The 21,823-nt window shown below is 44.8% G+C and overlaps 1 protein-coding gene across 1 annotated transcript in view; it reads right to left on the bottom strand.

Annotated features, from left to right (window-relative positions):
* The window catches only part of LOC132406770 (V-type proton ATPase subunit d 1), a 50,400-nt gene extending 37,484 nt beyond the window's left edge, over window positions 1–12,916 (bottom strand). The window contains exon 1 of the mRNA XM_059992732.1: window positions 12,699–12,916. Coding sequence (XP_059848715.1) covers window positions 12,699–12,828 — 130 coding nt within the window. The 5' untranslated portion in view covers window positions 12,829–12,916. The remainder of the gene's footprint in view (window positions 1–12,698) is intronic.
* Between the last annotated feature and the right edge of the window lie 8,907 nt (window positions 12,917–21,823).

The following is a 21,823-nucleotide window of genomic DNA, read 5'->3' on the forward strand; positions in this document are numbered from 1 at the left end:
GAGCAGGGTTTCGCTCCAGGAGGCTGGTCTGACATGATGCTTTAATTACGTAAAGTGTTTTTACCGCACTTTGTGTTCAGTGTTTGGAGTACAATACACGAGTTGTTACATGCTTTTCTTAAACAGAAAATGCCTCTGGGATTGTCCTAGAGCATTGAACTTGTTGACCAATGTAGTCACTTTGAAACCGTTGGAGTTTTGGGAGCAAAATGCTGTTGCTTGGTTCATACAAGCAGAGGCCCAATTCACACTGCGAGAGATCACCACCAACAACACCAAGTTGTACTACATTGTAGCATTACTCAGCAACTCTACGGCTGCAGAAAGGTGTGTCTACTAGAACACCCACGTAAACACGAATCCTGAAAACTCACCTTCTACAGACTCTTGGACTATCGGAGTCTGAGCTGGCCAAACAGTTGCTCTCCTTGCCCAGTAATGGCGATGCTAAGCCTTCAGAGCTATTGGACCACATGCTCCCTGTCCTGGGAAATCACCATCCTTGTGTTGTTGTTGTTTTTTTTTATAAAGAACACTTCATGCTATAAATACCTGATCGTGTTCGTATAGCCCTCACTAATCCACCTGTGAAGGACTATAGGGAGCTTGCTAAAGTGGCTGAGAGTCAGGCAGTAGAGTATCAGTCCTCCTCCTTTATCTACCTCAATAAACCCAGTCAGCAAGGCTCCCAACACAAAGACGTCTGTGGCTGCTAAACAGACGAGGAACGGTCTGCGGTTTTTTAACAGGCTCCCTTTGGTAAGAACGCTAGGAACTGCTGACTACCTTGCAGCTTCGACAGTGGCATCAGAGGTTTGAACATTGTGGGTTCCAGCTGCCAGGGTCATCTGCTGTTCATTGTGGGTGATACTTTCAGGGTGGTACCTCCTGTGTAACACGGGTGCTCAAATGACTCTGCTGCCAGCATCGCCTATTGATGAAAAGATACAGAGCAACATCCTTACAGCAGCAGGATCCAGACTTACGGGACACGACAGGTGACGCTCTGCTTCAGTTACACATGGGACTTTGTCCTGGCTAAGGTGGCTAGACATATGCTCAGTGCAGATTTCCTGTGTGCCCAAGGACGTTGGTCCATCTTAAGAACTGCTGGCTTGTGGCTGTCGAAGTCTTTGGGTTGTTACCCTGCTCCCCCAGTAAGTTCCCCACAACAACTGTCAAGCCATGCACCACCGTGAGTTTATTTAACTGCAGGGCCAATTCCCAAATCTCACCAAGCCCAAATTCTCCACTACAGAACAAAACATTTGGTCGAGAACCACATTTCCACAACTGGTCAGCTAATCCATGGCCATGTGCGTGGACTGGACCCAGAAAAGCTGGCAACTACGAAGGTTGAGTTTGCCAACGTGAAAAGACTCTGAATTGTATGCCAGTCAAATAGCACCTGGGCTTCACCCTGGCCTATGGTCCCCAAATTCGATGGTGGCTACCACCCATGTGGCAATTAATGACACTTAAACAAGGACAGCACCCCCTATTGTTACCCAGTCCCACATATACAAGACTTTTTGGCATGTTTAGCCAGAAAGTTTTTTTTCCCCCAAAGTCAATCTAGTTCGGGGCTACCATCAGATGCCTGTGCTTGGGGGACATTCCCAAAACAGCTGTGATAATTGTTTGGCCTTGCAGTTTTTGCACGTCATCTGGGCTGGAAAAAAAAAGGCAGCACAGACCTTGCAACACTGATGGATGCTGTATTAAAAGACTTAGTTTTCTTTTAGTTTACCTGGATGACATACATTTGCCCAGGGTCCAAATCTGAACACGCATCTCATCTCCACACACCTTGAGCACTTAAGCAAACGCCAATTGATTATTAACCCTGCTAAGTGCTAGTTTGGGTTGTCAACAACCGACTTTTTCAGCCATCGCATCTCTGTAGATAGTGCAAAACGTACAAAGGTAGCTGCTATTATGGATTTCCCACTGCCCCACACTACTAAAAAACTACAAGAGTTTTTAGGTATGGTGAATTTCAATCTGCAAGCTGAATTTATGGTCCCCCTGAATCGTGCACTTAAAGGCAATACCCCTAATCACATGCTTGACTGGTCAGTCAACATGAACAGGGCATTTGATGATACCACACAAGTTCTTTCCAACTCGACACTACTGGTGTACCCGCTCCCCAATGCACCCGTGGCCATTACTACTGACACTTCAGACTCTGCTGTGCACGAACAGTTGGTCGGAGCAAGTGGCAGCCGCTCACCATCTTCAGCCAACAGCTCTGTCTCGCTGAAAGAAAGTACAATGCGTTTGCCCATGAACTTCTCAGTCTATCTAGCTTTCTGCCATTTTCAATTTCTTCTAGCAGGTCACCATTTCACAGCGTTCATTGATCACAAAACCCTTGTGCACACAATGACCAAAATATCAGAGCCTCGGTGTACATGGCAGCAATGACACTTGGCCTACATATCCGAGTTCACAAGTGATATACAACATATCAAAGTGAAAAATAATGCTGTGGCCAAATGCTTCTCACGGCCAGCCACTGAGGCCGTACAGACTGGGGCCGATGATGCCAGCATAGCAGCTGACCAAGCTACTGACCCAGATCCAGGCTCACCAAACAACAATCACAGGCCTGCAGTTGGCTAATATTTGAGGAAGCTGGGGTTTCCCTCCTGTGTGATGTCTCAACCGGTTGCCCTCGCCCCATAGTGCCCGCAAAATGGAGTTGTTAACTCCATACATGGCCTCTTGCTTCCAGGCTGGAAGGCCTCACAGAAACTGGCTGCACTAAACTTTGTGTGACATGGCCTTAGCAAGGATGAGTGTGATTGGACTGCAGCCTGTGTGGAGTACCAGTGGGCAAAATTTAAACATGTTTGGGACCTTCTGAGAGATGGTTTAACCATATCAATGTAGACCTTATTGATCCTCTTCCCCCTTCCCTCAGTTCCACACACCTTCTTACCAGGTGGCCAGAGGTTGCCCCTCTCGCATTGACAATGGCTGCAGACCTGGGTCAGGCGCTCATCAGCATCTGGGTTGTGCAGTTTGGCACCCCATCTATTACTTCCTCTGACTGTGGTCCCCAATTTATATTGGACCTCTCGTCTGCAATGGCCCAGAACCTCAGTGTTAGGCTGCATCACCCAGTCCAATGGCCTGTATGAGCAATTCCACTGCTCCTTAAAGGCTGCTCTGAGGGCTTCCCTGATGGAGGAGTGTTGGCATGATCTGGGGCTCAGAACAGCTCCAGAAGAGGACATGCGGTCGTCCGCAGCTGAGTTGGTATACAGTCAGCTGTTACAAATGCCAGATGACTTCATTCTTGGTCATCCTCTCAACAGTGTTCTACCATCAGTAAACTGAATCCCTTTTCAGCTATTCCTACCTCGCATCATAGCATATAGCATTCCTGTTGACCTACATTCCGCCTTGTTTGTTTTCAGCCACCATGATGCACACTAATAACCCGTTATACATCCTTACGATAGTCCATTCCATGTTTTGGAATGGGGTGAAAACAGTTATAGGTAAGGGAGGCAAACCTGAACACATTTCAGTAGTTTGGCTTAAACCAGCCCACCAAGAGTTGGAGCATCCTGTCCCCAGCATCACGACGTGACTATGAGTGAGTCAACTCACCCCTTGACGAGCCAAGGGCATCTGCTGTTCCTCCAGCCGTGGAACATAGAACAAGAGCCGGCTGGCTCGTCCAGACTCGGACAGGCTCCCAATGGCAGATTTGATTCTCGCGGTGTGGGGGAGGGGGAAGAGAATGTAATTAGTGGAAGTGTACACAATTCACAACCACCGACATTGAGTTGGGTTTCACTTTGAGGTATTACACAAAATGTCTGGTTAACAGAGAGCAAATTTTAATTTGAACAAATAGGGCAGCACTCTACACCCACAGGAATATACTAAAATCACCTCTAAGGTACTAACTCACTTCAGGCTTTTTGATTTACAAAATGTCAACTAATAAAATGTTTCTAGAAAAGCATCCTTTTCATTAATCTAAGAATGGACTACATTAATGGCCACATTGACACTTCACCCCGCTCTCAAAGAACATGAAAGTTTCTTTACCTTTGCACACTGGACACACTCACACATGATCAGTTGTTATTCCTTACCCTTTTCAATTTCTCTGCCCCAACGTAGGGAAGAGCTAGTGGCCAAAATATCTGCTGGCACTCAGACTCCCAAACCTATCTTGATTACACTTGCACTTAATGCAGCTTCCTGCAAAGACCCCAATCCATTTGCACAGCTTGCCAACTATCCCATCTGTGCAGACAATTTAATTTTCCTTAAATCAGCTTCCCTTCCACCATTGCTGGCAGTGCTCTCAAATGCTTCTGGTCTATATTCTGCATTTCATCGTCAAAGCAAGGATGCGGCTCCCTTTGCTCGTCACTTTCCACAGGCCTCCACAAAATGGATTATCCTCCACAACCTCCATCACTTTCAGCAAGATGCCATTTCCAGCCATCTCTTTTTGGCATTACAAAAGGACATCAGCTCTGCAATTTCTTGGTTTACTCTCCAATTTCCAAGAACAATGACTCTCCCTCTCACAATAACTTTCCATGCAATTGGAGGGGCAAAACCTATCCTACTTACAGCAACAAACAGACAGTGTGCTGGAGGAACTGAATGGATCAAACAGCACCTGCAGTCTCTTGTGGCTCCACCTATCCTATTAACCTTTCTTTTCCCATCATCTGAGGACCCAAACACTGCTTCCAGGTACAGAAACTATTCACTTGCAGAAATATAGGAAATGGAATGGACTTTAGTTGATGATACATTAGACATCGGAAAAGATCATCAGAAATTATGCCATTTCCAAGTTTCTGATTCAAGAGATTATAGTTAGGTCAAGATACTCAGTTACTTCCTTTGAAACTCAGGTGAAATCTAGTTTGTCTTGTGGATTTGAAATTCTTTAGTACAACTTTTGTCCCCATTAACAGACACAGACATTTATTTTTCAAGTGTCTGCTCTTAACATTGGTGTCACTGGGTGCACTGACATTCAATTCTCTTGCTTTAGGGCAAAGACATATTCAACATGAATGTCACATGCTTATTTTCATTTAGATTACCAATATCAGTTTTCAGGGGCTTTCAGTGCTCTCAGCTTGAACTTGATGTAATTGTAAGTGCCACTGCAGCTCTCACTGTTTCTCAACATTGCTATTATCTACACCTCTTCCTGTGCGGTGAATAGGAGCACAAGAACATTAAGAAATAGGAGCAGGAGTAGGCCATCTGGCCCATTGAGCCTGCTCCGCCATTCAGTAAGATATTAGCTGATCTGACCATGGACTCATCTCCACCTACCTGCCTTTTCCCTATAACCCTCAATTCCCCTACTATGCAAAAATCTATCCAATCTTATCTTAAGTATATTTACTGAGGTAGCCTTTCCTGCTTCATTGGGCAGAGAATTCCACAGATTCTCCACTCTCTGGGAAAAAGCAGTTCCTCCTCATCTTCATTCTAAACCTGCTCTCCCAAGTCTTGAGGCTATGTCCCCTAGTTCTAGTCTCACCTACCAGTGGACACAACTCAATACTACTACAGTACAATGAAACTTTATTAGTTCTTAATAGTTATTGGAGGAATTCAGTGTTCTTTTGACGGACTAAATAAACAAAATCAGCAGACACCTAGTGCAGATAATGGACTGCCTTCATTTAATGCTTTTGATGATTGCATCCTCCAAATCTTCATTTTCATTGACAATCATCTTGAATATTACAATACCTTCAAATTCTTCACAGTTCCTCACTTGCAATGAAATCGTCTCATTACCACTCTGGGCCGTTTTTGGCATCTCCCAGCCAAAATGCTTGAAACCACAGGGAGTAAAACAGGTCAGAATTGGCTTACTGCTTATTTGTTGCCAACTACCAGTGACAACAAAATCACTTGTGTTTGACCACAAGCACATGCAACTGATTCTATTTAAAACTGTTTGATCCAAAAACAGTGTAATGTCTGATGGCCACATGATGTAAACATGTCTCATGCTAGTAAGGAACTGTTCAGCAACAGCCTCCTGCTCAGTTAACAGGCAACATGTCCCACATAAATGAAGGGAATATCAGCTACTTTCTGGATTAGTAAGATTTGGCCCAAATAAGTAACTGATCCAACTAACTGGAATCCACTGTACCAGCATTCAAATAGAGCTTCTGGTACAGGTTTCCCCCACTGTCTGAAGGTAGAGTGTTCCTATGAAACCGTTTGAAAGCCGAAATGTCATAAAGCAAAGAAGCAATTACCATTAATATATATGGGAAAAATTTTTGAGCTTTCCCAGACCCAAAAAAAAACCTACCAAATCATACCAAATAACATATAAAACCTAAAATAACACTAATATATAGTAAAAGCAGGAATGATATGATAAATATACATCCTATATAAAGTAGAAATGTTGTAGGTACGGTGTAGTTTCACTTATCAATATCGGGAAGACAGCAAGCCAAAATCGATTTGGAGAGAAAAAAAATCGGCACATACACACACACGCTTACGCATGCACATGCATACACGTACACGCATGTGCAAACAACTGCCTGCACAAGGCTTCACAGTCATTGTGGTCTGTCTTGGGGTAAACACACGTATAAACCAGACATCTTTTTTTCGTAAAAGTAAAAATCATCTTTGGTTAGCAAAAACAGATACTAATGTAGGTCTTTTGTAACAGCGAGTTGTCGTAAAGCGAACGCCTGAAAAACAGGGGACACCTGTATTTTAATTAAGTCAGTATAACCTCTCTGTACAATTTCACTTACAAAATGAAAACACTGCATCACAATGTTTGAAGTAACACATTGTTTTAACTTGGGTTTGTATGGAATTCGTGACCTTTCAAGAATGGCATTTTCAGTTAAATATCTTAACTGATGTCTGTCAATGTAACTAACAAAACAAAATAAATAATTCAAGATCGCTGCAAAAGTTGCTCCTTGGGATGCCAAACACTGATAAATACATTAAAGACTGGTTTCATTGCCAGATTCTGTCTACAGACATCATTGTACTCACTACATTTTGCTCCCATCTTGTGATGGACATTCCTTCCATTTATTGAAAAGATGTGTTTTTTTAAAGAACAAGTACATCCATTTTACAAACAGTGCTATATACCCCTCACTCCCAATAACCATTTATGCTATATAAAAAAAACACTGCAACTAAACACACAGATCCCCGTAAGTTCTGTATTAAGCTGAAGAATTTAAGAATTAATGCACTGTTTAAAAAAATCAAATTGAAACATACAAGATATTAGTTTTATTTTTAGGACATTTGAAAGTTTCCCAGAGAGATGCCCTTAATGCTCTGGGGGGGGGGGGGGTCAATTCTGGCATCCTCTGTAAGGAGTCTTCTACATCCTCCCCGTGGAGTGTGCAGACTTTCTCCCGATTCTCCTGTTTCCTCCCACACTCCAAATACATACCAGGTAGGCAAAATTGTCCCGGGGTTTCCGTTAACAGTAAAGGTCCATGGCATAAAAAAGGATGGGAAGCCCTAGATTAGGGTTAAAACAGGTTTATTGGGAGTCGTTGGACAGTGCGGCTCAAAGGGCAGGAAGGGCTTATTTCACGCTGCATCTCTAGTAAAAAAAACTATCAAAATCAAATATTGAATGCCTTCCCAAACACTTAAAGCCAAAAGTTAAAGCCCATTAAAATTGACTTATTTATTCTACATTTCGATGGTCTCAAGTGTGAGTTACTTACTCACAATTCAGCAATTTCACATGCTCTATGGCTTAAGTGTGGCTTTGTAGCAACCTCAAACCGCTTACCTGTGTTCAGAAAAGCATTGGGCCAGCAGCGACATCTGTCCTACATCTCTGAATACACGACGGATGTCCGGCACATCTTGGGTAAGGACAATGTCGTGGCGGACGCCCTCTCCCACCCTAACATCCAAGCCCTGTCCCGGGGGTAGACTATGAAGCACTGGCGGAGGCGCAGCAGGCAGACGAGGAGATCCCTAGTTACAGGACTGCAGTCTCCGGTTTGCAGCTCCAGGACCTCCCCGTAGGCCCGGGTGAGAGGACCATACTCTGTGACATCACCACTGGCCAACCCCGTCCAGTCGTCCCAACAGTCTGGCGACGGCACGTTTTCGACTCCATTTACAACTCAGCACACCCCTCCATCAGGACAACCGTCCGGATGGTCTCCAGCAGGTTTGTTTGGCACGGACTCCGCAAGAAGGTCAGTGAATGGGCCAGAACATGCATGCACTGCCAGACGGCCAAGGTGCAGTGGCACACCAAAGCTCTGCCGCAGCAGTTCCACCCCACCCACCGGCATTTCGACCACATTCATGTGGATATCGTGGGCCCCCTGCCAGTGTCACGTGGAGCGTGGCACCTCCTCACTATCGTGGACCGGTTCACCAGATAGCCAGAGGCGATCCCGCTCACCGACACCACCTCCGAATCTTGCGCCCGGGCACTGATCACCACCTGGGTATCTCACTTTGGTGTACCTGCCCACATGACCTCCGACAGAGGCACCCAGTTCACCTCCAGCCTGTGGTCAGCTATGGCCAGCCTTTTGGGGACACAACTGCACCACACAACTGCCTACCACCCACAGTCGAACGGACTAGTGGAGCGTTTCCACCGTCACCTGAAGTCAGCTCTCATGGCCCACCTCAGAGGGCCTAACTGGGTGGACGAGCTTCCCTGGGTCCTGCTCGGAATCTGCACGGCGCCCAAAGACGATCTGCACACCTCGTTGGCCAAGTTGGTGTACGGCGCACCCCTGGTCGTCCCAGGAGAGTTCATACCAGCCCCAAGGGGGCAAGAGGAAGAACCCGCAGCGGTCCTGGGCAGACTACGGCGAGAGGCTCGGTAACCTGGCCCCTATACCCACTTCGCAGCATGGGCAGAACCCGACCTGCGTACCCAAAGACCTGCAAAACTGTAAGTTCATTTTTGTACGACGGGGCGGACATCGGGCACCGCTACAGCGGCCCTACGAGGGGCCGTTTACGGTGATCAGAAACAACGGGTCCACATTCGTGCTGGACGGTGGGGGGAAAGAGGAAGTTTTCACTGTGGACCGACTCAAACCGGCCCACGTGGACTTGGCGCAGCCGGTCGAGATTTTGGCACCGCGGCGCAGAGGCCGACCTCCCAAACAGATTCCGACCCAGGCTGAGGACATTGGGGGGTGTATCGCCGGTTCTGGGGCGGGGGGGGGGGGGGGTTATGTGGCGACCCACTTCCTAGCGCACTCGTACCGGCTCACAATGCGGCGCGCGTCGGCATTGAAGCAGGTCCCAAAGAGGGCTCCAAGCCTGCATCACCAGCAAGGGGAAAAGCCTGCGCACAGGACAGGACTGTGAATACGCACCCCCTGCAGCATTCCCACCCGGGGAGGGCCGGATTAGGAAGGCTTTAAAGCGAGGCCGCGAAGTTTATTCAAACCTCTTTTGCAACTGTAGTTCACCAACTCCGTGTCGTTATTTCAGCGCTGCGTGTAGCACACTGCTACAGCTTATAATAATTAACTGGAAGCACTTGCACTTCAACTTCAGTTTTCTTTTAACACAATCTCCTAACACTGGATTAATCAGCAACTCCTTTATATCACGTTCAAGACAAAATGTTCAACATTCTAAACTGTCAAAATCAATGTTTAACCTGCCAAACAAAACAATAAATTCACCACAAAAATTTGGCAGTTGCTGGAAATCTTGAACAATGCTGGAAGAACTCAGTAGGTCAGGCAGCATCCATGGAGGGAATAAATAGGTGACATTTTGGGCTGAGATCCGTCATCAGGACAGAAGCCAGAATAAGGCAGGGAGAGGGGAAGAAGTAGGAAGCTGGGAGGTAATGGGTGGAAGAGGTAAAGGGCGAAAGAAGAAATCTAATAACCATGGAAGAAAGGGAAAGCCGAGGGAAACCAGGGGTGGTGATTGGCAGGCGAGACGGGGTCAGAAGGTGAACAAAGTGGAGAATAAAAATGGGGGGGGAGGGGGAGGGAGGAGTAATTGCCAAATTCGGGAAAAAAATCAATTCTTTTTCCAAATATCATAAATTGAGTGTCAAACTTTCATTGATTTGCCAACTGATAACTTCTAAACATGGAAATCTTTAGACAAATCAAATGTCCTGTTTAAGCAATAAAAAGGATTTACTGCACTCCTGAAGTTAAATATTGAGGTGATATTGGATAATGATAATACCACAGGCTACAGCTTCAGCACAATGTTTTGAAACCGTTTTAATCCTGCCATATGAAAACACCAAGTCATTGCACACTGAACCACATATCATTCCTTGATCATCCATGAACTGTAGAAAATCCAGAAAGGATTTCCTCCTCACTGAATCAACGCAGGCACACAAGGATGCATGCTTCGCCCACTGCTCTACACACGAGTGAGTGGCTCAAATATCATCTATAAATTTGCAAATGACATCTCTGCTGCAGGTGAAAATTGCAGATGGTAAGGCAGATCAGCTGGTTGAGCGGTGTTGCAATAGTAACCTCGCACTCAACATCAGCAAGACTAAGGAATTGATTAGAGACTTCAGAAGGAGAAGTTGGAAGAGCAGGCACCCATCCTCACTGAGGGGTGGACAGTACAAAGAGTGTTTCAAGTTCCCAGGTGTCAATATTGCAGAGGATCTATCCTAATCCCAACACAATGATACAATCTCAAAGAAGGCAGGTCACTGGCACTACATCATTTGAAGTGATGAGCTCTGGCATGTTAAAGACTCTTGCAGATTTCTATGGACAGACAGTGCAGAGCATTCTGAATGGTTGCATCACATCTGGTATGAAGGCTCCAGTACAGGGAACTCAAGAGCCATCATGGTCACAACCGTCCCCACCATGGACGACATCTTCCAGAAGCAGTGCCTCAAGGCAACGGTATTCATCAGTAAGGACCCTCAATATCCAGAACATGCCTTCTTCATATTAGCACCACCAGGGAGAAGGACAGGAGCCTGAGTAAACACGCTCAATGATTCATCCCCTCCACCATTAGATTCCTGAACAGCCCACAAACACGACCTCATTATTCCTTTTTTGCATTATTTATTTTGCAATTTATAGTAAATTTGTCTTTTCACTGTACTGCTTGCACAGAACAAATTCCACACATAGGACAGTGATGTTAAACCCAATTCTGATCCACTACAATATAGTCTGCTTTCAATTTCTAAACTTTACTCCACATTCATAACAATATAGGAGATTCAATCTGACTCAAGTTTCTGCTGAGGTTGGTAAAGGCCCAAACACACACAATCTCACTTCCTCCCATCTCAAGTCCTGACTATTTACTATTTATATGGCAAATGAAAAGAGGTCAACAAAGTGACAAAACAGTTAGTTTCTCATCATTCACAAAGGAACCCCATATAGTCTAATCTATATGACTAACAACAGTGGCCATAGATTTCCTTTCAAACTCCATTAGTTAACATTTCAGATTCAAAACTAATGAGAATTCGTATTGATAAAATCCTTTAAATAAAATTAATTGTGCCTAAGCATAATAAAATGCACTTAAGCACAACATACAATTTACAAATTCAGTTGCTATTTTCAGAAAAGGAAGTGAGAGCAAGTTTCACATTCAGAGACAAGTTATACTTTAAAGATGCAACTATTTGGTAAAAGACAAAGATTTTATGATTTCAAGTAACTAAAGATTTTAACATCACCTCGTGGGGAAAAAAATCCAATTAACACATCAATTCCAGAACAAATCACGTTCTTAAAACAGACACTATTCCTTTAAACCTGGGCATTTTTTTTTAACTATAAAGAGGGGGAAAAATATTATTGCCATTGAAGATCAGGATTTAACATTCAAATTACACAGGCAGAAAAAGGTTTGCCTGTTTCAGTTTCAATAAGCAGTACAATTAACATTTTATGGGGCAGAGGGATTTAGGAATAGAATGTTACACCACCTTCTCATTCCCCACCGGAATGCCAAGCTCAAAAGCAGAAATAACTGTCTCACTTTCCCTGGTCACAATCTGAACCAGGTTCAGTTAGTCATGCCATCTTAAATATTTTTTCCATCTCTTCTCTCACCTCATTACAAATCGTTAATAAATCCTGAAGCAGCGACTACTCGTGTCATTCTGCTTTTATTATTGTGAATCATTTTTAAGAACAAACCTTTATTATATAAGCAAAATAGATGGCCATTTTCACTTTTATGTCTCCTGCATTTCTAATCGTTGAATCAACTTCGTACCTCATTTCTCTCTGCCTATCGCTTCCTAAATCTGTACTATTTGAAAATTAACATTTTTCTTCAAGCCACTCTCGGGTACTATACACCATAAGCAATCCAACGTTGCCCTACCACTGAGAATACCATTAAAATGAAAATGTTAACAACAGAATAGACTCTAAATGACCGTATTTTCAGCTTTAACACAGTCATATGCCAAACTGGAAACTACGCGTAAATTACATTCCCGGTTCCTGTAGTAGACAGATAGCCAGGCCTTCTCAGAGGCCGAGGAACGAGGTACAGTCCAACACATAACCGACGCACATAGGGAAAATATGTAGCGCTTTACGCGAACTGGACAGAGAAAAGGAGAGCTGTGGCAATCGTTCTCGCCGCAATATCAGCCCCCATTCTCCAACACAGTGACAGGCCCTGAAGACAGTCTACTCTCTCACCTTCCAAGGTCTCACACTGCACCAGGTTCAGGTAGTCGCCCTGCGACAATATGCCGGCCTTGAAACCTCTCACCAACCCCTCCAGGTAACCGTCATCCACGTTAAAGTAGAGTTCGTTGAAAGAGCCCATGTCTCCAGACCAAACGGTACCGTGCCGGGAATCGGTGACACAATCACTCCAAACACCACCTGATCAGTCAGCTGATCCCCACCACAGCAGGCATGCGCCGTAGCGCTCCGCCGCTCGGAGACAGCTGGCAGGGGCAGAGCATGCGCAATGGTAAGATTCGGGTTTGTTCGGACCAGCAAGCACTGAGCATGCGCGACGCGGCGCTCTTTTGCCCTTCCCCAACCCTCATCCAACAATGTGCACCCCGTTATCCTTCCCCATCCCTCATCCAACTCTGCGGCCCCCATTATCCTTCCCCACCCCTCATCCAACAATGTGCACCCCGTTATCCTTCCCCATCCCTCATCCAACTCTGCGGCCCCCATTATCCTTCCCCACCCCTCATCCAACAATGTGCACCCCGTTATCCTTCCCCATCCCTCATCCAACTCTCTGCGCCCCTATTATCCTTCCCCACCCCTCATCCAACTCTGCGGCCCCCATTATCCTTCCCCACCCCTCATCCAACAGTGCACCCCGTTATCCTTCCCCAACCCTCATCCAACAATGTGCACCCCGTTATCCTTCCCCATCCCTCATCCAACTCTCTGCGCCCCCATTATCCTTCCCCACCCCTCATCCAACAATGTGCACCCCGTTATCCTTCCCCAACCCTCATCCAACAATGTGCACCCCGTTATCCTTCCCCATCCCTCATCCAACTCTGCGGCCCCTATTATCCTTCTCCACCCTTCATCCAATTCTCTGCGCCCCCGTTATCCTTCCCCACCCCTCATCCAACTCTCTGCGCCCCCATTATCCTTCCCCACCCCTCATCCAATTCTCTGCACCCCCGTTATCCTTCCCCACCCCTCATCCAATTCTCTGCACCCCCGTTATCCTTCCCCACCCCCATCCAATTATCTGCGCCTCCATTATCCTTCCCCACCCCTCATCCAACTCTGCGCCCCCATTATCCTTCCCCACCCCTCATCCAATTCTCTGTGCCCCCCATTATCCTTCCCCACCCCTCATCCAACTCTGTGCCCCCTATTATCCTTCCCCACCCCTCGTCCAACTCTCTGCGCCCCCGTTATCCTTCCCCACCCCTCATCCAACTCTGCACCCCTATTAACCTTCCCCACCCCTCATCCAACTCTGCGCCCCCGTTATCCTTCCCTACTCCTCATCCAACTCTGTGTGCCCCCATTATCATTCCCCACCCCTCATCCAACTCTGCACCCCCTATTAACCTTCCCCACCCCTCATCCAACTCTCTGCGCCCCATGTTGTCCTGAATCAGATGCTCCTTCATTTCCTACGGCGGTTTATGCCCATGGTGATTGGTCTGCTGTTGCAACAAGTATTTATTTAATTTGTGTGTGACCGTTTTGTGATTGGAAACAGTTACCTAAAATTAATGAATTGATTTATTGAAATGCTGCTTTATATTTATCCATGTAGATCATTCCAACACATTGAGGTAGCACTGAGAAAGTGCAGTGCAGTGATGGCTGTAAGGAGATAGGTTGTGAGGTAAAGTGTCCCGTTATCATGCAAGAGGTTAGTTCATTAGTCTAATAACAACAGGATAGAAGCTGGCCTTGATTTCAAGCCTTTTATGTCTTCATCCTGACGGAAAGGCCGAGAAAAAAGTAAGCAACACACATAAAATGCTGGAGGAGCTCAGCAGGCCAGGCAGTGCCTGAGGTGGGTGTGGCTCTGATCAGCTGCTTTACCGAGGCAGCGACAAGTGCGGAGTGAGTCAATGGAGGATGGTTTCAGTGATGCACTGAACTGTGTCCACAACTGCACCTTCTAACAATCTCTGGGAAAGTGGTTGACAGGCCAGGCCGTGACACACCCTAACAGGATTCTTTCACTAACAAGAGAAAATCTACAGATACTGGAAACCCAAGCAACACACACAAAATGCCGTAGGAACTCAGCGGGCCAGGCAGCATCTATAGAAAAAGGTAGAGCTAACGCTTCTATGCTTTTTAGCCTCCTGAGCAAATAGAGGCGCAAGTCCTTTTTCTGCACTGAGGCATGTAAGTGGTTGGACCAGAACAGGCTGTCGGTGATGTTCGCTCCTGAAAGGTTGAAATTTTCAACCCTTTGAACCGCAGCACCATTGATGTAAACAGACCAATGTGCACCACCTCTTGCTGAAGTCAACGACCAACATTGAGGTTGCTGTTATACAACTATGTCATCTGGTTCTCTATCTCCTTCCTATATTACAGCTCATCATTATTTGAGATTTGGCCACTGTGATAGTGTAATCCACAAATTTGTGGATGGAGTTAGAGCACCATCTGGCCTGCGGTCCTGAGTGTATGCGGAATGGAGTAGCGGGCTGAGGATGCAGCACTAGTGTTGAGCATAGCAGTGGCAGAGGTGTTGCCGATTGTTGGTCTGTTGGTTGGGAAGTCTAGGATCCAGTTGCAAAGGAAAGTTCCACTTCTAAGAGTTTGGAGATGTGTTTGCTTGGAATGATATTATGGAAAGCAGAGATGCAGTTTATAAACAATAGTCTAATGTGGGTGTTTTTATTTATGTCCAGATGCTCCAGAGATGAGTTGGGACAGAATCTGGCCACAGAGTGATCCTTGGAAATATCACTAGCTTGTAATGTTAGAAAGGAAAGTTTTGTTTCAGTAAAAAAATCAAAGTTCAAAGTAAATTATTTATCAAAGTATATATGTCCCCATATACAACCCTGAGATACATGGGCATATTCAATAAATGCAATAACCATAATGGAATCAATGAAAGACCACATGGACAGGGTGGACAACCAGTGTCCAAACTACAAATGCAAAACGAAAGAAAAAAAAGAAATAATGATAAGAAATAAATATCGAGAACATGAGATTAAGAATCCTTGAAAGTGAGGCCATTGGCTGTGGGAACAATTCAGTTTCTGGGGCAAGTGTAGTTGAGTGAATTTATTCTCTTTGGTTCAAGAGCCTGATGGTTGAAAGGTAATAACTTCCTGAACCTGGTGGTGTGAGTCCTGAGGCTCCTGGACCACCTTCCTGATGGAGTCACACCATCAGGTTCAGGAACAGTTATTACCCCTCAACCATCAGGCTCTTGAACAAGGGAGGTAACGTCACTCAACTCGGCTTGCCCATCATCAGTTAAAATGAAATCTTTTTTTTCTGAAAAGCAAGTGTTGAAAATCTGGAATAATTGTACTTAATGGACCAGATAGGCTCTGGTGACAGTAGCAGATGGAGCATATTTTGGATGGAGGTCCGTGACAGAGATCTGTTCTGGGAGCCCTGCGCTTTGTAATTTTTTTTTAAATAAATTAATTGGATGAGGAAGTGGAAGGGTGGGTTAGTAAGTGTGCAGTTGACACAAAGTTTGGTGGTATTGTGGATAGTGTGAGTCATCATAGATTACAACAGGACACTAATAGGGTGCAGAGCAGGACTGCGAAACATAGAAAACCTACAGCACAGTACAGGCCCTTTGGCCCACAAACTTGTGCCAAACATGTCCCTAGCTGAGAAATTGCTAGGCTTACCCATAGCACTCTATTTTTCTAACGTCCATGTACCCATCCAAAAGTCTCTTAAAAGACCCTATCTTATCCGCCTCCACCACTGCTGCCGGCAGCCCATTCCACGCACTCACGACTCTCTGCGTAAAAAGCCCTCATGTGGCAACCATTTCAGCCCTGGGAAAAAGCCTCTGACTATCCACATGATCAATGCCTCTCATCATTTTATACACATCTATCAGGTCACCTCTCATCCTCCGTCACTCCAAAGAGAGAAGGCTGTTCACTCAACCAGTTTTCATAAGGCATGCTCCCCAATCCAGGCACCATACTTGTAAATCTCCTCTGCACCCTTTCTATGGTTTCCACATCCTTCCTGTGGTGAGGTGACGAGAACTGAGCACAGTATTCCAAGTGGGGTATGACCAGGGTCCTATATAGCTGCAACATTACCTCTCGGCTCCTAAATTCAATTCCACGATTAATGAAGGCCAATACACTGTATGCCTTCTTAACCACAGAGTCAACCTGCACAGCTGCTTTGAATGTCCTATAGACTTAGACCCCAAGATCCCTCTGATCCTCCACACTGCCAAGAGTCTTACCATTAATACTATATTCTGCCATCATATTTGACCTACCAAAATGAACCACTTCACATTTATCTGGGTTGAAATCCATCTGCCACTTCTCAGCCCAGTTTTGCATCCTATCAATCCCACTGTAACCTCTGACAGCCCTCCACTCTATCCACAACACATCCAACCTTTGTATCATCAGCAAACTTACTAACCCATCCATCCACTTCCTCATCCAGGTCACTTATAAAAATCACAAAGAGTAAGGGTCCCAGAACAGATCCTTGAGACACACCACTGGTCACCGACCTCCATGCAGAATATGACCCGTCTACAGCCACTCTTTGCCTTCTGTGGGCAAGCCCTTTCTGGATCCACAAAGCAATGTCCCCTTGGATCCCATTGCTCCTTACTTTCTCATTAAGCCTGGCACGGGGTACCTTATCAAATGCCTTGCTGAAATCCATATACACTACATCTACTGCTCTTCCTTCATCAATGTGTTTAGTTACTTCCTCAAAAAGTTCAATCAGGCTCATAAGGCACGACCTGCCTTTGACAAATCCATGCTGACTATTCCTAATCATATTATACCTTTCCAAATGTTCATAAATCCTGCCTCTTAGGATCTTCTCCATCAACTTACCAATCACTGAAGTAAGACTCATTGATCTATAATTTTCTGGGCTATCTCTACTCCCTTTCTTGAATAAAGGAGCAACATCCGCAACCCTCCAATCCTCTGGAACCTCTCCCATCCCCATTGATGATTCAAAGATCATTGCTAGAGGCTCAGCACTCTCCTCCCTCACCTTCCACAGTAGCCTAGGGTACATCTCATCTGGTCCTGGTGACTTATCCAACTTGATGCTTTCCAAAAGCTCCTGTATATCCTCTTTCTTAATATCTGCATGCTCAAGCTTTTCAGTCTGCTGCAAGTCATCACTACAATCACGAAGATCATCTTCCATAGTGAATACTAAAGTAAAGTATTCATTAATTACCTCTGCTATTTCCTCTAGTTCTATACACACTTTCCCACTGTCATATTTGATAGGTCATATTCTTTCACATCATATCCTTTTGCTCGTCACATACTTGTAGAATGCCTTGGGGTTTTCCTTAATCCTGCCTGCCAAGGCCTTCTCATGGCCCCTTTTGGCTCTCCTAATTTCTTTTTTAAGCTCTTTCCTGTTAGCCTTATAATCTTCTCGATCTCTAAAATTAGCTAGCTCTCTCAACTTTTTGTAAGCTTTTCTTTTCTTCCTGACTAGATTTATTACAGCCTTTGTACACCACAGTTCCTGTACCCTACCATAACTTCCCTGTCTCATTGGAACGTACCTATGCAGAACTCCACACAAGTATCCCTTAAACATTTTCCACATTTCTTCAGTACTTTTCCCTGGGAACATCTGTTTCCAATTTAAGCTTCCAATTTCCTGCCTGATAGCCTTTACTCCAATTAAACGCTTTTCTAACTTGTCTGTTCTCCAATGTCTCTCTCCAATGCTATTGTAAAGGAGATAGAATTATGATCTCTATCTCAAAAATGCTCTCCCACTGAGAGATCTGACACCTGACCAGGTTAATTTCCCATTGCCAGATCAAGTACAGTCTCTCCTCTTGTAGGCTTATCTCCATACTGTGTCAAGAAACCTTCCTGAACACACATAACAAACTCCACCCCATCTAAACCCCTTGCTCTAGGGAGATGCCAATCAATATTAAATGTGTGGAACATCTTCTAAACAGAGAGAAAATCCAAAACCCTGAGATGCAGAGGGACTTGGGAATCCTTGTACAGAACACCCTAAATGCTAACTTGCAGGTTGAGTTGGGGGTGAGGAAGGCAAATGCCATGCTAGTATTTCTTTCAAGAGGTCCAGAATACAAGAACAAAGATGTGATGCTGAGGCTTTATAAGGCACTAGTGAGGCCTCACCTTGAGTATTGTGAACAATTCTGGACCTCTCATCTTAGAAAAGATGTGCTGACATTGGAGAGGGTCCAGAGGAGGTTCACAAGGATGATCCTAGGAATGAAAGGGTTATCATATGAGGAACGTTTGGTGGCTCTGGGTCTGTACTCGCTGGAATTCAGAAGGATGAGGGGGGGATCTCATTGAAACCTTTCAAACGATGAAAGGCCTAGACAGAATGGATGTGGAAAGGATGTTTCCCATGGTGGAAGAGTCTATGACTAGAGGGCACAGCCTCAGGATAGAGGGCACCCTTTCAAAACAGAGATGTGGTGAAATTTATTTAGCCAAAGGATGGTGAATTTGTGCAATTTGTTGCCACATGCAGCTGTGGAGGCTAGGTCTTTGGGTTAATTTAAGGCAGAGATTGATAGGTTCTTGATTGGACACAGCATCAAAGGTTACGGGGAGAAGGCTGGGAACTGGGGTTGAGGAGAAAAAGAAAGGATCAGCCAGATAGCCTAATTCTGCACCTATGTCTTATTATACAGACAAGATTTACTAGGATGCTGCCTGGATTGAGCAAGCTTTTCTCTTTGAAGTGAAGAAGAATGAGAGGCACTTTGATATAAGTACTTAACATGATAAGAGGCATAGATGGAGTGGGCAGCCAGTGCCATTTGTCCAGGGAAGCAATGGGTAATAGGAGTACATTTGGAGTAAATGGGTACATTTATGGCGAATGGAGGAACGTCAGTGGCTGGCTTTGTATATACAGAGAGGAAACACTGTCAGGGATGGAGGAAGAGGCAGATACATTAAGGGCTTATTTATCTTATTTTGGGATTTAAGAGACTCCAATATATGGATAAAAGAAAAATGGAGGGCTACATGGGAGTGAAAGGTTGGAATAGGTTTAAAGGTTGACACAACATTGTGGACCACTGTGCTGTACCATTCTGTGTTCTAAAGCGGGTATTTACCATAACACAGGGGAGAACTTGATCCATAAAGTACTGAAATATTTAGCAAGTTACACAGCCTATGTAAAGAGGGAAATATTTATAATACATATCAATGACTTTTCACAAAAGCTCTGTTTCTTTCTCCACAGCTGCTGCCTGACATGCTGGATATCTTCAGCATTTCGGATTAAATACAGGATTTTGCTTCAATTACTGTTAACCAAAAAAGTCTCTCCCAAAAAAAAGGCCAAGCTTTCAGGTCTGGTGACCAAGTTAAATACAAGAGGGCCAGGTACAATCTTCGCAAAGCCATCTCTCATGGCGATTCTGGACTCCAAACACTATTCACTGCAGGATACTCAACAGCTGTGGCAGGGCTTGATGCTATCACCTCCTACAGCATGAAACCAAGTGATATCGATGACAACAAGGCTTCACTGGCAGGTGAGCTCAATGCCTTAATGCTTGCTTTGATCATCATAACATGGAGGCACTTTTACAAACTCCCAGAACCACCAATGATCCTGTGATTTCAATCTCTGAGGCCGATGTGAGAGCATCCTTCAGGAGGGTAAATCCACGGAAAGGATCTGACCCTGATGGAGTACCTGGCTGAGTACCGAAGTCCGTTCTAAAGCGGACTTCAATTATACTGCTGCCTACGAAGAAGGTGGTAACCTTCCTCATTGACTATCATCCAGTAGCACTTACTTCCACTGTGCTGAAGTGCTTTGAGAGGTTGGTGATAAAGCATATCAACTCCTGCCTGAGAAATGACTTGGATCCACTCCAATTTGCCTCCTGGCAAAAAGGTCCACAGCAGTGGCCATTTCATTGGCTCGTCGCTCAGTCCTGGAACAGCTGGACAGTGAAGTGTTACATACCTTGTAACTGGGTGTCAGACCAGCAGAGAAAGAAGAATCCGTTGGAGTCTGGTGGTACCAAACTAAAGGTGTTTATTAATAAAAATAAGCAAAACCATATCAATAATGCAAATATACATATAAAACAAGTTAGCAGTAATAAACCTAAAAGTGTAGGAATAATAATAATCAATAATAAACAAGCTCTATCGATGTCTAGGGGTAAATGAATTGTCATAGAATATAAAGTTCAGTTCAGTTCATGAGTGCTGAGGTAGTTATGCTTGTTGAGTTGTAATCATTGGAGAGAGAGAGAGATTAAGCAGTTGCAGTCAGCAAACCTTCCTGTTGTCTTTTGATTCCTTTGCACCATTGTTATGGTGGTCATTCAGCTATGAACCTTCCGTCCTTCTGCTAGACCTATCTTCTGTGGTGGACTCGTCACTCTGGCATGAGTGGACACACACACAAGTCCCCACTGGCCCTGCTGTAACACTGATAGCCTTAATGACTGACCTCCTGGTTCGGTCTTCAAAGCCTCCACCTTTCTTGTGGGTTCCAACACTCAATCAGTGTCCACTGGCGTGTCTGGAGGGTGTCTGTCCAGACCTGTCTTTTTATCTCTACTAACGGGGTCTCAGCTGTCCATCAATTCTGAATGACTGTGTCCATCAAATCAGGCCACTCCTTCAGTCCACTGAGGAATGTTTATGAGCAAACTATTGTCCTTGCAGTGAAACAGTAAATAATTCAAAAAGGAGTCACAATACAGTTAATCAGCAATCCCCCCCCCCTCTTATCTGTTGCCGATGTTCTTGCCTGTTTTTCATCCCTCTTTCTCATGGTCAGCATAACAACAGTAATAGTTTGTGGTTCTCGGGGGGGGGGGAGGTTGGGAATGGTTAACCCTTCACCCCATTGTCCATCAGGTCTGTTCATCACTCATAACACCCCCATCCTCCTGGGAATTTTCACCGGGGGAAAATTAACTAATGAAGCACATAACTGAATTACAGAGTTTAACAAAATACAGAAGTTGTCTTAACTACAAGAATAATACAGATACACATTCAAATTAACATCTGGATAAACAATCAGCAATAACATTATCACTCCCCTTTACATGTTGTATTTTAATATAGAATTCCTGTAACAACAGATTCCTACTTAATAAC

Source organism: Hypanus sabinus, chromosome 17, assembly GCF_030144855.1.
Source record: "Hypanus sabinus isolate sHypSab1 chromosome 17, sHypSab1.hap1, whole genome shotgun sequence".
Lineage (NCBI taxonomy): Eukaryota > Metazoa > Chordata > Chondrichthyes > Myliobatiformes > Dasyatidae > Hypanus > Hypanus sabinus.